Consider the following 16,477-nt stretch of genomic DNA (forward strand, 5'->3'; position numbering starts at 1 on the left):
CACACTTAAGAATCGGACATAAAAATTAAACTCTCAAAATGCCCGGGAGGATTGTTTAGATGTTTGTTTTTTATCCATAATGTGTGCGTAAATAGATTGCCGTCTATGAACAGCCTCCTACGTTAACGTACAAGACGTGTGACGTTCCATCTGTGAGGTTGCACGAGATGGCGTTTATGATTGGCTGGAAATACGGAAGTGGTAGACACTGGCCGCCCACGGTAATAAACAAATCTTTTTGCCGTATAACGTATGTTTACAAGTGGGAGATTTCACGACAGTGTAGGCTCCACAGGTACACTTAGGCTACAGAGTTTGTAGAAAACGTCTTCTTGACAGACATGGACGAAGTGACGGGAGCTCAGCTTATTTCTGAATCTCTAAAGTCTCAGGTAAGACCATTTAAATGAAAGACTGCACAGTTTTGTTTTGACCTCTTTTGAGCATGAAAGAGGTCCAATTGAAGTCCATAGCTTTTTCTGTGCTTAAATGTAATGTGCAACCTTGCTGCAAAGTGTGTCAAAGTTCAAGCATGGCGCAGACATATTTTGCTGCGTTACAATGCTTCCATGCTATGGGATATTCTACCACACTTCTTCAAGAGGATTTTGGCTTGACAAAAATTGTTTTCTACTTTTGAAGAATGTGGAGTACATGTTTGGGATAGTTGGTGTCCCTATCATCGAAGTGGCCATGGCTGCTCAGGCTGCAGGGATCAAATATGTGGGAATGCGAAACGAACAGGCGGTAAACAAAAACCATTTTGCACAGCTGATTATTCACCACACTGTTGTATCTCAATGTAACGTCAGTTTTTTTCACACATCAGGCATGTTATGCTGCATCAGCCGTTGGATACCTCACCGGAAGGTAGGAGAGTTACTGACCAGGATAATGTGAGCAGCTGTTGTAACTTACATATTACTTATATATCTCTGTCTCCTGTGGTTATGCATTTCCAGACCAGGTGCTTGTTTAGTGGTGTCTGGTCCTGGACTCATTCATGCTCTGGGTGGGATGGCCAATGCCAACATGAACTGCTGGTGAGATGTTTAATATGACAGACTTGCTTGTAGAAGAGCTTATAGTTTTAATCTGGCTCATTTCAGCTCATATTGCACATTAAGTGTGAGCTATGATTTCACAGGCCGGTGGTTGTTATAGGAGGGTCCTCAGATCGAAACCAAGAAACCGCAGGAGCCTTTCAAGAGTTCCCGCAGGTAAAGCATACCTTTTTGTGTGTTACACATTACAGCTTATTTGCCATCAAGCTGACTTTGTTTTTTTGTTTGTTGATAGGTGGAGGCATGTCGGCTTTATAGCAAGTTCTCCGCGAGACCCAGCAGTCTTGAGGCCATACCTTCAGTAATCGAGAAGGTGTGCACCTTGATTATAATTCCTCTGTCTGCTCCTTAAAAGTAGAGTCATTTTAGCAGAGTGAATATTATGTTTTATATTTTTCACAGGCAGTTCGCACAAGCATGTATGGACGTCCAGGTGCCTGTTATGTGGACATTGCAGGGGACATGGTCAATGCTAAAGTGGACAGGAGCAAAGTCAGGTCAGCTGTCAGTTTTGCAGTTCTGTCTGACATGTTTCCTGAAGAGCTTGTCATCTTTTACTTCAGAATGGTAGATGTTCAAAGAATTATGTTTGTTTGCAGGATAATGTCCTGCTGTCCACCTCCTCCTGTGAGTTTAGCTGACCACAGTGCTGTCTCTGAAGCCATCTCCGTCTTACAAAAATCAAAAAGACCGCTGATCATTGTTGGAAAAGGTAAGCAACAAAAAACCCTCCACAAATTCTCTTGAACTGTTCAATAGACAACTTCAGGGGGGTCAGAGAAGTTTATTTCATCAGTCTTAATGATTTGAATGTTGCTTACAACTACAGGAGCAGCGTACGGCCGAGCAGAATCTGCTCTGAAAGAGTTTGTTGAAAAGAGTGGTCTACCATTTCTACCCACCCCCATGGGGAAAGGAGTCCTACCTGATGATCACCACAACTGTGTGGCAGCTGCCCGATCCAGGTCAGACTCACTGTCAGCATGCAAATATGCAAATCATCCATCATTTTGTGTACAAAGGAAATTATACTGAACTCCTTAACTTATCAATACCTTTTGAGATCATCTGCTTATCTATGAAAAATGTATTGATTTAATACCTATAACACAAATAACATGTATGTAGTTTTTTTTAATTTTTGTTTCAACTCACTCCTGCCTCTCTGTTCTCTCTGTTTCTCAGAGCTCTCCTCGGGGCTGACGTGGTGCTTCTGCTTGGAGCCAGGCTGAATTGGATCCTCCATTTTGGCCTGCCACCTAGATTCGACCCTAATGTCAAGATAATCCAGGCATGTACAGAACAAATCCATGTGTCTTTAATAGGTGGAGAGTCAGTGTAGCTTTTGTCAACCTAATATACCAGTAGAAACACGTAACACCAGTGTGTTAACACTGTAATTCACATTCCAGTATGTACCGCGGACTGTAAGTAATTCTCTCAGGGTGTTGGCAGTTTCTCTTGCATATCATCTGTACTGTGTCTAACCTGTTAAATAACATGACAGTACTGTCTTCTGTGTGCAGGTGGACCTGTGTGCTGAAGAGATGGGGAACAATGTGAGGCCTGCTGTTTCTCTCCTGGGGGACATTGGTGCTATTGTAACTCAGGTAACTGCAAAACACAAATTCACGTTTTAATTCATCTCTCTCCACTTAGTTTGTTTGCTTCTGTCACTGAATCAAAATGTGAATTATTGATTGACGATAATGGAACAGCTCATGTATGTTATTGATTATTATATTGTGTTTTTTTGTCAGCTATTGGAGCGTGTCTGTAGTAATGGCTGGAAATATCCCTCAGATACAGAGTGGTGGAACATGCTAAGGAACAAAGTTGCTGCCAATGCAAAGATATCAAAGGTGCATTAAAACTCACTCCGTCACAATATGTGGTTACTCAACCAGTGAATTGATCTAGTCATGTATGTGATATCTGCTGTTCAGATATTTTTATAATCTCCTAGTGCTTTTTAATTCATGTCACACGTCTGCCCTCCTCTGCCCACAGGCACTGGCCGTTCAGTCAACGGTGCCAATGAACTACTACACAGTGTTTCATCATGTTTCCCAGCTTCTTCCTCATGACTGCATCATCGTCAGTGAGGGGGCAAACACGATGGACATCGGCCGTACCATGTTAAACAACTACCTCCCTCGACACAGGTACATCAGCCTCCCTGACAGCTTTTAATCTGTTCTTTTGAGCACAGAGTATTCAAGTCTTTGTACATTTAGTGCATTGAACTGTTTTTGGTTTAAATTATGGTTGTTCAGGTTGGATGCTGGCACATTCGGAACAATGGGTGTAGGTCTTGGTTTTGCTATCGCAGCAGCTTGTGTGGAGAGAAGCAAAGACAAGGGCCAAAGGGTAATCTGTGTGGAAGGAGACAGTGCCTTTGGCTTTTCTGGCATGGAGGTTGAGACCATGTGCAGGTGTGTTGGTTGTCTCCATTTCTACCCATCGTACGCACCCCAACCCAAAATTGCTCTGATATTACATTATTTAACTGATCTTCTTAACAGGTATAATTTACCTGTGATCATCATCGTGGTCAACAATAATGGTATTTACAGCGGAGTGGATCCAGAGACGTGGACAGAAATGGCAAAAATGGGAGATCTTACCTCTGTGTAAGTCAGTCAGATGGTTGTTTTACATTTTTAATCATGATGCCTTGATAGGTAACTTGTGTCATGATGTTATTTTTCAGAGCCCCTCCTGTCACCCTCCTGCCTGAGGCTCGCTATGATGAGGTCATGACAGCATTTGGAGGTCGAGGTTTCCTAGTGAGAACAGTGGAGGAGCTGTGCAGTGCTTTACAGCTCAGCTTGAGTGACTGGGAGAAACCAAGTCTTCTGAATGTGCTCATCGACCCGTCCTCAGACAGAAAACAGCAGGTAACTGTGACAGGACTATAGACCACTCATGGCTAAGAGGCAGAAATTTGTATTTGCAGCTCAAAGCTATTTTTCAAGAATGCCCATACTTGCACAAAACCTTGAATTAACAAATCAAAATAAAGGTTTTGAGTCTATAAATGAACGAATGACTGCCACCACATGAAAAAACAAGTTTGTCCAAGTGTTAAGATCTTAACTCACAAAGGCAGCCTTAGTGTATTTTTCCTGATCCTACATGTTCTTGCTGACAGTTAAGAAGAAAATAATAATAAGACAATTTTAAATACTTTGTTAAGCATCAAAAAAATCAGATTTAAAATTTAAAACACCTGCAATGCTCAACAAAACACACCACAGTACACTGCAAAAACCTGAAATCTTATAAAGTATTTTTGTCTAATTTTCAGTGAAAAATGTCTTTTTAGACTTTATATGAGCCACATTTACCTGACCAGTCCAGAAAAACTTCTTGTTTCAAGTCATATAAAGACAAAAATGAGGTCTGAATTGCTTGTAACAAGTTAAAAAAGCAATTCAGACCTCATTTTTGTCTCCAGATCACTTGAAACAAGACATTTTTCTGGACTGATCAGTTGAATGTTGCTCATATCGAGTATTGCAGCACAATTTCTACTTAAAATAAGACAAAACACTTGATAAGATTTCACTTTTTGCACTGTAAAGTAAGACATGCACGTTAACTGCACATACCTGAGATCCTCTTGGACCCACAGTAACTTTAAAGCCCTCAAAAAGCTGTTCCAATGTCTGTATGTCACTTGTTTCTTGTAAAATGGTTAGAATGGTCAGCTTGGTCATCTCATAAGGATGCAGGGGACTGCCACAGAACTATTCATTTTTCTGTCAGTCAGCAGATGAAAGGAAAAACTTCATTGACAATCACAGACCATGAGCTTCACACTGATCTGTGCACTAACAGTCTTCTGACTTCTGTGCATTGAAAGATTTTACTAGTTTACAGGCATTTACAGATAAGATACGAAACACCTGGGACCCTCCAAAGCACAAACAATGCACACTAAGCAGAACTTGCTACTTTTAACGATCTGCCAAATACATAATTATAACACTTAAAAAATAGGACTTACGGCCAAAGGCTGTTTGTAAGTAGAACAGAGCAGAGATGGACAATGTCTTAAGTGACATTGACAGTTGCAGCAGCAAATCCCGGCTGATTAAAAACAGCAGTGTTAGGCTCATGATTAGTGAAGAGCAAACAAACAGCTTGGTGTTTACTTGACTCTCAGCTCATCCGTGCAGAGCTATGTGACTGACGTGCCTCGCTGCGTTGTAATCCATACAGTCCAGGTGCACTGCAGAACTGTTGTATTCCTCTCACAATCCCTCCCCCTCACACCAACCTGACCTTTCTATTTCAGAGTCCCCATAATTAGAAAGGGTAGCCCACTGTGTTTATGTTGAATGTATCCATGCAACCCTCTGCAGACATGTTTGAAGGTTGTATTCAGGGCTGTATCCATGGTGCTAAGACTCATGGAGGTGCAAATAAAAAGAGTCATTGTTGCAAATGCTGAAAATAACTCATCTAAGAGGTTTAACACTGGGATGCTTTGTCTGTGTTTGCAGGAGTTCCCCTGGCTCACTCGCTCCAACTTATGAGCTGGAAGAGGTATCTGCACCCTCATCTGTCCACAACATTATCACAACAGCAGAGACACTTTCCTCTGTGAACTCAACCTGGGAGAGCTGTCTTTGGGTTTTTATGATTGTTTCCATGAAATATCTTAATATTTTTACTAATTCAACTACATGGTAGTGTTACAAATAACAAAATAATGAATATAAACAATAAAACATTTTTACATGTGCAGTGATCACAATTTGTCTTTATTTATTTGATGTGAAATCAGTCTTTTGTATTTCCAGATAGATAATTTCAAGACATGATCGGAGCAGGATCAAGGTGCTTTGGCAGGGGAGTTCACATGATCAAAGTATTTGTCTTGTTGTTTTGATGCTAACAGTTAGCTAAAACATAAGATTGCAAAAAAAAACAAATTAACATCAAAGTAAACAGCAGTATTTGGCAAAAAGATTTAAACAGATAACACTATAAGTCTAAAATAATTTATAAAATGTTTTCAGCACATACAGCGTGTATGTCATTTAACTGATGCCCATGGGGCAAATAGTTTTAGTGTATGGTTGACTTTATATGCTGTGACAATGTTTGGCAAATTCTACGCATAAATTAGGTATTTTAAATGATGTATGACATTCTCTTTTATTCAGTCTCTTGCAGAATCAAGTGATGCATTTTTATTAGTGCTTCTGTGTCCTATGCAGAACAACAGAAATAATTACATCACTCCAGTTAAAGTAATGCTGCCCATATTCCCTGTGTATTTTTTCTCCACATTACACAGAGCACTTACCAAGTGATGCAGGCGCCTGGTTTTGTAGAAAGGGCGGCCAATAAAAGCAGTCTGGCCTGGACTTAATACACCACATAATGGGAATGTTAAAACAATGTGGAGAACAAGGAAAGAAGAAAACTGATGTACATCTGGCACAGTCTCAGGATGTACAATAGCAACCCTCATGCAGAATCTTAATTGAATCTCTTGCAGAAAAGCCACTCTGTGTCAGTCATGGTGAGCCTCCCTGTGAGGGGAGTGGAAACAACAAAAGGCACCCCCTGCAGTAGTAGAGATCTAATATTGGCACCCGAAGCAGCTGGCAGGCTGTCTCTTGTAATTTTAGCACACACTGATGCAGAGGAAAGATTTAATGGGCATTGGTTGGCGTACCCTCTTTCTGAGGGCGTAAAGGAGACAGAGCGAAGGGAGCAGAGAGGGAGGGGAGCAGAGGGAGAGGACAGTGAGGAGGAGAGAGGGAGAGAGGAGGGCAGCGTGTAAAGGGCTGCTGTGAATCAGAAAATAAAGTCAGCTAACTATCTGAAGCAGCATGACTCTTCTAACACTTGGACTGTATCTGCCTCTGTGGTTCTGCTATGGCCTGGCTCAGTCCTCTTTTCTGGATAGCTTTATTTCATTCCCAGCAGGTAAGAACATTTATATCCTCAATGACCCTGCATGTGTGTGTTTGTGTGAGAATGTGTGTATCATACTGTACATACAGAACCGTGCATGTACAGGACTTAAGAGGGATGAGCAATGAAGGCACTGATACTGACACATGTGGTCTCTGGGTCCAGTTTGATCTGTTTTTCTTTGAGAAATCTACTTGTTTTTATTTTCTTGTTGCCCATGAGGTGGACTGGAAATGCCTCTATAAATAGCGAGTCCAGCTCCAGTCGTTCAGTGAGACACACAGGCACTTCATATCCGTGTCCAGCTCTAGGAACTCTGCTGGACGGGTGTCATGATTTGATAGTTTGCACCTGTTTCCTTGTTGCTTCTCCTTCTTGTGCATGATTTTTACCTCCTTTCTCTTAAATCACAAGTCTCTTCATTTGATTTGTCTGGTAACAAACTAAATCACATACATCTCAGTAGCCCATGCATGTCCAGGTGCCATTGTATTACAGGCCTGCTCTTCTGCTGTTGATAAATTCATGAGCAGATTTTGCAGCTGACATAACCTCCTCTGACTCTTCTTCTAATTTTGACATCCTTGCTCGTGTGACTGGCTGCATGCACCCCTCACACAGCTCTCAGATCCCAGGAGCAGCAGAAGAGGTTCAACCCATGCTGTTTACTGAGTCCGCCTCCACCCCCACTGTTTCCTCCACCCCCTTCACTTTGGCGCCGCCATGCTCATGTGAGTCAAGTCATGTGACTTTCTATTGTGGAATATCTGTGTGCTGATATGTCCTTGGGTGGCGTCCAGGTGGCCCTGCTCTAATTGTGCTATGACCCCTGAATGACACCTTAAAAACACTGTGACAGTGGAAAACATTTACAGGAAGATGTGACTGAATAATTCTGAATTTAGACCAGCTTTTTCAAACTTTATAAGGAGTTTCGAGTTAATTCTGTTGAATCTTCTGTAAAAACAAATATAGATTTATTTTATGTTTTTGTTTTCAACAGATTGAAGGTGAATCATCTCACAGCGGAGAGTCGGAGCCTGGCAGCGGGGACAAAGGTTCAGCCTGTTTACGAGGCCTTCCTGGGCCAGCTGGTCCTCCTGGCCTTCAGGTACCGTCCAGACTTCCTACTACTATAGGTTTAACACATTTCTGAGGAATCCCTGTCAGATTCTCCTGTGTCATGATGAGGTTTGTGTATTTTTTAGGTGTTCAGAATAACTTCCCCAGCTCTGTCTGGCCCCCATCTCCTGTCCAACTTTAGAGGTCCTGCAGAGCAGGAGATGGGGATTTCTCTGGCCCATGCAACACAGCGGCCCATTAACGCACTGCATTTAGCTCAGACACAAATAGCCTTTTTCCACTGCCTGCCAGTGCGCCACACATCATTCTCAGAAACTGTCCAAAGAGCTGTCTGCCTGGAAGGCATACTGGGCTGCGTAAATTCCAGGGATTACCAACACAAGCATGTGTCTGTTTGTTTGTTTGTGTACTCTGGCGATGGGAGATATTAAGACATATTGGTTCAAGAGGCTGTAGTGAACCAATTCTCTTTCTTTGTGAGCCAAGCGTACTGTAAGTGAAATGCAGATTCTCTAAATGATGGTGAGAGCTTTGCCCAGCTCAGGCTGTAACAGTCCCAGCTGGACCGTAGCAGCATTTCACTTCATCAAAGAGACCCGTGAGGCACTTTTTAAATCAATAGTGGCTACTCAGCCTTTAGTTAATTGAAACTGCAGCTGTGGGTTTCCAGGAGCAAGCATGGCGTTGTGGTGGGAGGCTGTGGACAGAAAATAATTTAGATAAATATCTCTGTGATTTATGAACAAAATTAAAATGTTTGATTTTTATGATCATCAGGGTCCACCTGGATTACCAGGGATAGGAGGGCCAAAGGGAGAGAAGGTAAGCAGTTTACTCAGCTTTGTTTTAGTCTCATGTAATGGTCTCATTAAACATTATACAAGCTACTAATCACTTTATAAATAAACCTGTTGCACATGACTGAAAGATGTTTCCCTGAAAGTGCATGAAACAGCGTTTGTCTTTGTCCTCTCCTCCGCATCCTGTCACCAGGGAGAAATCGGAAGACCTGGGCAAAAGGTGAGAGTCTCCATTAATCACTCCGTACTCCAGCTAATTGAATTTACTCAAAAATGAGATACATTGCCTCCGCCTGCTCACTAGCTGTAACTCAGAGCGAGTGCTGCCACTGCCTGGTTGTGTACATCAAGAGGCTGTGAGCGAGAACAACCTTGACAGGAGACAGCGCTGTAAGGATGCGAGGGATTCGGTGATGCTGAGATGGCCTGTTTAGATGGCAGGGGGAGTTAACATGCAAGTCCCCTCTCGCTGCTGACCCTTCAAAGACACTCAGCCTCTCTGTCAGATGTCCCTCCCTCTCTTTCTAAACACAAGCACAGCGTTATTGAAAGCTCAGGACACTAGATTTGAGCCCCTGAATGATCAGACGCTGGGGTCGGGCAATAAAAGCGGCCTGCTGGGAGAGCTTCACCGGCTGGTGGTCTGACTGAGCAGCTTTGCAGCACCGCAGTGCAATTTAGCTTAGTGCTTCAGCCAGGTCATAAATCATTTTACTTCCCACAAGCACGGGCTCCTGTTCTATATACAGCCCATCATTTAATTAAAGAGAGCAAAGTGACAGGGCTCGTTAAAGTCATTCTCCCCCTACATGTGCTGCAGCGTCTGATAAATACTGGAGTGAGCAGCCTGTCAGCTTAGGCAGCAACCAAAACAGTCTTTTATTTTATAAACAGATAACTACTTCATCTGTGGCAGCGATTGCTTGATTACTCCTTATAAGGTGTCTCTTAATCTAAGACATTAAAAATGTCTGTCCTCTGGTAGGGTCGGACTGGTCCTCCTGGACTTCCAGGGAAGCAGGGACCAGCTGGATGGCCAGGACCAACCGGGCCTAAAGTGAGTAAGTCAGACCTCATAATGTAGATACTATAACGCTATGATATGATATTGACATGAGATCAGGAGGTGCAAATATAAGGTAAGATGATGGCCAGCTCTGATTCATCAAAGGCTAACCCTAAAATGAAAAAACTACCCTGAAATTCAAAGTTTTCATTTTTTTTCTTAGGGTCTGGATTATTCTTTACAAAATAAAACAAGCTATTCCACTGTTTTCATATCCTTGGTATCTGTCTTTGTGTCAGGGGGAGAAAGGAGATCCTGGGCTGATGGGTTTGCCTGGAACCAGAGGACCAATTGGGCCACGGGTATGACCAACATGTAGACTCCTCCAAACTGTAATGATCCTGCTTTAACTGTACTTTACTTCATATTGAGTATTTTATATCTTTGATCTTAAATTCTAGGGTTTACCTGGCTATAAAGGAGAAAAGGTAAGTAGCTGTTTAAGAAGTGACCATGTTGATCAGTAAATTCAACACAATGTTTTGGTTGTCTGTGCTGTAACTCAGTTATTACCTCCATCAGGGTTCTCGAGGCGATCGTGGAGAGAGTGGGGTCAAAGGTGACAAGGTGGGCAGAGTTTGTCAGCCTGAGTGTTTTATGTAATGGAACAACAGTGAGTCCACGCTGTGCAGTATCAGAGTTATGAATTCCTGCTCTTTCCTCACAGGGTGCGATGGGTTTCCCAGGAATGCTTGGACAGAAAGTGAGAATCACAAACTTGAGTGATGATCAGAGCCATCTGGTGGAGTTACATCTTTGCAAATCTGACAGACTTTAAATAATGAGTTAATCTTTATTTTTATGTTTAGGGTGAAATGGGTCCAAAAGGAGAACCTGGAATCCCAGGAAACAGAGGACCCACAGGGCGACCAGGGAAGAGAGGCAAGCAGGTGAGAAGTTTTCAGAGAATAGTATGGATATGATCATATCCCTGCTGTTTGCTGCTTCATGATGCTGATATAAGGAATTCAGACAAAAAAAAACACATATCTTTGCTTGTTGGTGTGTCTATCGTTTTTTGGGGGGCCATGAAAATTAGAGGTGTCCCAGTCCGATATTGATATCGGATATCCGTCCAATATCAGCAAAAAAACAAGTCTCGGTATCGTATCGGAATGCATCTAAAATCTCCGATATAAACAGTTTCTGTTACCCATTGGTTAATAATAAATGGGTCAGTTTTTCCTCATACCAGCTGTTGCTGACTACTGTTCTTTGTTTGAATAATATCACTTAATCAAGCCTTTTCTAACATGACAGACATACTGAAAAATAAGTAATAAAAGTATGCATGTTTAATGCTGATATCATATCGGATTAATATATCGGCCAATACTCAATGCTGCAGTATCAGTATCGTATCAGAAGTGAAAATGTAATATCTGGACATCCCTAAGGAAAATTAAGTTATATTTTTTCATATTTGACCCCTCAAACACTGAGTAAAGATTTGTTTTAAAACCTGCTGCATTGCTGTGACTGTGTTTCAGGGAACAAAAGGAGACCCAGGCAGTGTTGGCCCCATGGGACCTGCAGGACCACAGGGACCCGCTGGCCACCCTGGTCCTCCTGGTTCACCTGCCACAGGTGAGAACTTCTCCCTTTTCCACTTTCTGTCATATTTAATCCCCTGAGAGCACTCATTTAGAAACCAAGCTGCTGTTTCCTGTGACTTCTCACCGTATTTGAAGTAGTTGGTGCATTAGGCCCTGCACATACTCTGTTCTGTGAGTGTGTGAAAACCTGTGATACCAGTGTGTTGAGAATCAAATGTCTCCGTCAGCAAAAGGAAGGACACCATGAAGCAGTGCGAGCAGTTGCACCACGGAAACTGAATCTCCTGAGGTGAAAGGAGATGCTCTCACCATGACATCATGCAGCTAAAAGTGATTCACAGATGGACAGTCTCACTTACTCACAAGTATTACAGTTTGTCACCAGATAATTCATCGGACATTCGTTGTGTTTGATCGGGTACAAATCTGGCTTAAGTTGATCGAGTTTGTTTCATGACAAACTAATCAACGATCATTTAGTAGTTCACTTTACCTCCCTGAGACTGAAATATTTTGCTCGTTGTCCCAACCTTGTTGCTTCTCCTTCCCTTTATCCTAGTTCTGTTTTCTTTTCTTTTTCATGGCATAGTGTTTCCTCTCTCTCTCTCTCTCTGTTAAGGCCTGTATATGGTTGGATCAAAGGGGGCTCGAGGTCCACCAGGGCCTCCTGGAAAGTGTAACTGTGGCTCTCTCAGCACTTTTCCATATGATGATTATCCATCGAGAGGAAACTATGCCAAAGTACCAGCGGTGAGGTTTTCAATGACATATGAAAACATGCTTTGATCTTTTCATTCAGACATAAACCCTTTACATTTAATACTTAATCATTTTTGAGGTTTTGAGTTTTGATGTTTCAATTATTTCTAAGTGAATGATTCAAAGATACAAAAGCTTTGAAAAAAGACTTTTTTTGCTGAAGCAGAAATTGCTTCAGCATCTTAATTCAGATTTCTCACTTTGCTTTCATCCAGATATTTGTCGTGAGCAATGAGGAAGAGCTGGAGCGTCTCCACACAGATAACGCTCTGGCGTTCCGCAAAGATCAGAGGTCTCTCTATTTCAAAGACATCGACGGCTGGCTGCCAATCCAGGTATCATTAATACAAGGACTTCCTTCAATCTTCTTTCTTTTCTATTTTACATTCTCATTTTTAACTACTTCCTGTGTAAATATTTTTTTTTAAACTCTGTTAAAGACTTTCCCATTCCAGCTGACGCCGTTCCAGTCCATGGAAAACGCTCCTGATGATGAAGGTTACTGCGGTGATGGGATTGTGCAGGTTTCCAGTGGGGAGGAGTGTGACGACAGAAACCGGGTGGTCACTGACGGCTGCGTCAGTAAGTCACATGTCTCTGTTTGGAGGTCTATAATAGCTCCATGGTTTGCATTTTGCTGTGCACAGATAACATGACTCTCCACCCCTGCTGTCGCCCCTTTACACAGAGTGTAAGCACGCCTACTGTGGAGACGGCTACAGATATGAGGGGGCAGAGGAGTGTGATGGGAAGGACTTTGGATACCAAACATGTAATTCATATCTTCCAGGGTAAGCAAACTGCTAAACTACACAGTGACAAACAAATGTTTTGTGCTGGTTAAACTTAGTGAAAGTGTATTTTCTTCTATCCCCAGGTCATATGGTCACCTCAAGTGCACGCCTTACTGTGTCATTGACTCAACAAACTGCAAATACTTCACTTGAGCAGGACGCTGTACAGCACAGCAAAATCCTTTGTGTGTTATTTGCTTGACACATAATGGGGGAAGATTTTTCCTGCAAAAAATAATATTATAGCACCAAGCAAGAGACTCTGAAGAAAGAGGTATCCAGTGATTCTTTGACGAAAGAAAATCAGAAACACACATGTATATAACTCCTCTGTACTGCTGCTGGGATGCCACGAAAGCTCCTTGGAGTCACAGCCTGTTCAGTGAAGGTAGAAAACCTTTGCCTACACTTAGGAAATGCACAGGACAACTGCACTCTGTCTTAACAAGCCATGCAGGGCTCGAGACTGGCCCCCTCACCACACCCAAACGGACCGGAAACACCCTCTGGATGTGACAGTGATGCGACAGACGCTTAATGAAGTGAAGGAGGGAGGAGATGTTGCAGAGGAGCAGTAGCTGGGCCAGAGGCGTTTTGATCTTGACCCAGTTACTGTTGAGAAAAAAAAAAAGAAAGAGGCAGTGGGACGTCCGTGACCATGGCCTCAGGTATTCTGCTGCAGTGTGAATGACAGTGCACAGCATTTGCATGAGGCTGGGATTACTTCAACCACAACAGCAGCTGTCTCTATCCAAGCATGTAACCCATCACTCTACTTATTATTGACACAACAAGGCTTGAACTGTGCAGTGTCCATATCCCATCCAGAATTTCAGTTGTGAAGGCAAACACAGGCACATACATGCGAGTAGGAACACTGTTCATGGATTCTGCACTTGTAATATTTTAGTGAGACTGTTATACTAGAAAGCCATAATCCAGGGGCTTTTTTTTAGCCTGTTGAGGCACCAAACTTGACAGGCGTGGTTAGTCTGAACAAAGTAAAAAAAAATCCAGAAATTTCTCAGGAACCAACAGGTACAGGTACACACACAGCTCCATGCTCCACCTTTCACAGGCATCCACTACTACTCTCTTGAAATGGCAGTGACTGTACACTGAAGCACACAGGAAACTCAGAAAAAAAAGTTTTCAAAAGTATCTGAAAAGATCGAGTTTCCACCCTCTGCTTCAGCAAGAAACAAAGTACTCTGTATGTGAAGGCTTGAAACTGTTACGTTCTTAATTTTCTCACGGCACAGGAAAGGCTGCGACAGTCTGTTTAGCTGCTAAAGGTGAAGGGATAATTCAATTCCAGCCTGCTCTGTGGTCATTACTGTATTTACTCTAATACCTCTCTATCCAGTCTTTCTGTCTTACGGTGTAAACAGCAACAGAGAAGTGCAACAGTAAACTTAACGGTGTAGTTGTAGTCCGCTGTGTGTGTCAGGTCAAAACGAATGCTGATATATATAAGCTGATGTTTCATAAGCTACTCTATGAGTCCTGGTGCCAAGGGAGACTTTTCTCAGCCATACTTCGATGTAGTCAGGTGATGTAAAAGCAATTGAAAGATGAAGACTGTTATTGTATTGTCTCTGCATGCTTGTGCTAACATGCCAAGAAGTGTGTGAAGCACTTTGTAAATTATCCTAGCATTCATCAGCATAGCAGGTGTCTTAAGAGGTACTGTATGTGTGACACTTCTTATATGATACTGATAAACTGTGCCATGCACAATTTGGAAACTGTGTTGAATGTCGTGTCCGTGGCCTGTGCTGTATCCTGTCCTGTGTGTGCACAACACTGCTGAAACATAACATGCATGCGGTAACGTTCTGTGAAGCTTCATGAGATATTGTCTGCACTGTGACCAGGATAGACATTTTTTGTGTTATTATTCTGATATGATTTTTACAGTAGTTGTTGATAATTTTAAAAAGAAATGAAAATAAAACAATGATTAAAGCCACTTGAAGCTCCTCGTACTGTTTTCAGCTGATTTCTGAACCCTGTAAGAAAGCAGTGACAGTGAACAGACAGTGATAGAGATGCTATTGATGTTCTTTCAGAGCACTTACTGGAGGAAAAAAACAAAAACAAAACGCAGATATCCATCAAGTGGGGAAAAGATACTGTCAGCAGCTTCTTGTGAAGTGCTGCGTTGTAGACTGAATAGTAAACAGACCACCCTGAACTCGAGGCATTTTTTTTCTCACTCCATGAAACCCCTCAGAGAAGAGTTAGTGTCTGGAGATGAGGCTCAGTGATACTGGTTGAGCACAAGCAGCCGGCCAGTGTTGCAGCAAAGATGTCCAAGGCTGGATTCAAGCATGTAACTCTATTAGCATGCCTTATTTCTTTTCTAAATCACATCAAGACAATTTGTCTGCTGAGATGCCCAAGTAAAAGCTTACCTTGGTGTATTTATTCCATCATGTGAATTCCCCTGACCAGGCCAATCAGATTTGGACCTCAGATGTCTTGGTAAAAATGTTGCTGGAGATGCAGACCGCCTTATCCTGTAATGAAAAGATCTGCTACTCACACAAAAGAACCCTCAAAGTGAGGATTGCTATTTTTAGATATTAGAGATCTTCCAGAAATTATTGTCACTATTGTTTTCTGAATGATTTCCTCTCTCACAGACCCAGGTCAGAGAGTTCAGCTCGTAGTAAGCAGCTATTCTGAGCTCACACAGGTATTAACTCGATGAGTGAAACCAAACACTTTTTCCAACAAAAGCGGTTATTTTGATACAGGTTGTGTGGTGTAGGATTATCTCCTGTGGGGGAAATGCGAAGGAGGCCACAGGAAACAGGAAGCTGGCAGAGACCCAGCTGTTGGCCCTGGTAGAGTGAAAATCCCTGACCTATAGGCAGGAATGGCTGGCATGTGGGGTGTCGGGGTTCTAGCCGAGGACACACTGCTGCTGCTGCTTCACATGCAAAACACACATTTAACACACGGCATGCCACTGTTGTTAGATTAGTGACACTGTAGTTTAAACTGCTGTCAATTTAAATGCCTTGGTGCCAGTTTAACCGTTTTATGATTTTTTTTTTAATCAAACTTTTTTTATTTTTTATTTTAAGACACAGCACATACATGTATCATTTACTTCTGTGTATATACTTTGTAAACATCTTGTCATTATCATCAGAACATAAAAAAAGCAAAAAACAAATAATAATAAAAAAACTAAAACTAAAAAATAGACAAGTAAAATTATAAATTATAACAATGACAACAATTATAATAATAAACTAAGTGAATAATATAATAATAATAACAATAATGGTAATAACAAATAAACAAATAAATAAATAATAGATACATATATAAAAATAATTGGACATAAAATAACTAAAAATCTGAGAAATTATAATAACTAAAAAAATAGCTGCAATTACATTAA

At 41.8% G+C, this 16,477-nt stretch overlaps 2 protein-coding genes across 2 annotated transcripts; both read left to right on the forward strand.

Moving 5' to 3' along the window:
• The first annotated feature begins 179 nt into the window (after positions 1-179).
• Positions 180-6,586, forward strand: hacl1 (2-hydroxyacyl-CoA lyase 1). Its single transcript, XM_074683755.1, has 17 exons — positions 180-392; positions 643-747; positions 830-870; positions 963-1,043; positions 1,148-1,220; positions 1,300-1,377; positions 1,467-1,561; positions 1,664-1,776; positions 1,894-2,029; positions 2,250-2,355; positions 2,591-2,674; positions 2,825-2,926; positions 3,075-3,229; positions 3,341-3,499; positions 3,590-3,697; positions 3,778-3,964; positions 5,576-6,586. Exons 1-17 carry the CDS (start codon positions 342-344, stop codon positions 5,606-5,608), a joined length of 1,707 nt encoding a protein of 568 aa, XP_074539856.1. The 5' UTR covers positions 180-341; the 3' UTR covers positions 5,609-6,586.
• A 212-nt stretch (positions 6,587-6,798) lies between these two features.
• Positions 6,799-15,025, forward strand: colq (collagen-like tail subunit (single strand of homotrimer) of asymmetric acetylcholinesterase). Its single transcript, XM_074683756.1, has 17 exons — positions 6,799-7,013; positions 7,623-7,732; positions 8,005-8,112; positions 8,862-8,906; positions 9,078-9,104; positions 9,870-9,941; positions 10,190-10,252; positions 10,352-10,378; positions 10,473-10,517; positions 10,618-10,653; positions 10,760-10,840; positions 11,441-11,537; positions 12,126-12,256; positions 12,481-12,600; positions 12,706-12,847; positions 12,954-13,056; positions 13,143-15,025. Exons 1-17 carry the CDS (start codon positions 6,917-6,919, stop codon positions 13,210-13,212), a joined length of 1,374 nt encoding a protein of 457 aa, XP_074539857.1. The 5' UTR covers positions 6,799-6,916; the 3' UTR covers positions 13,213-15,025.
• Positions 15,026-16,477: the final 1,452 nt, after the last annotated feature.

Source organism: Halichoeres trimaculatus, unplaced genomic scaffold, assembly GCF_033239565.1.
Source record: "Halichoeres trimaculatus isolate MK-OKI-2021-1 unplaced genomic scaffold, fHalTri1.1 fHalTri1_scaffold_12, whole genome shotgun sequence".
Taxonomy (NCBI): Eukaryota; Metazoa; Chordata; class Actinopteri; order Labriformes; family Labridae; genus Halichoeres; species Halichoeres trimaculatus.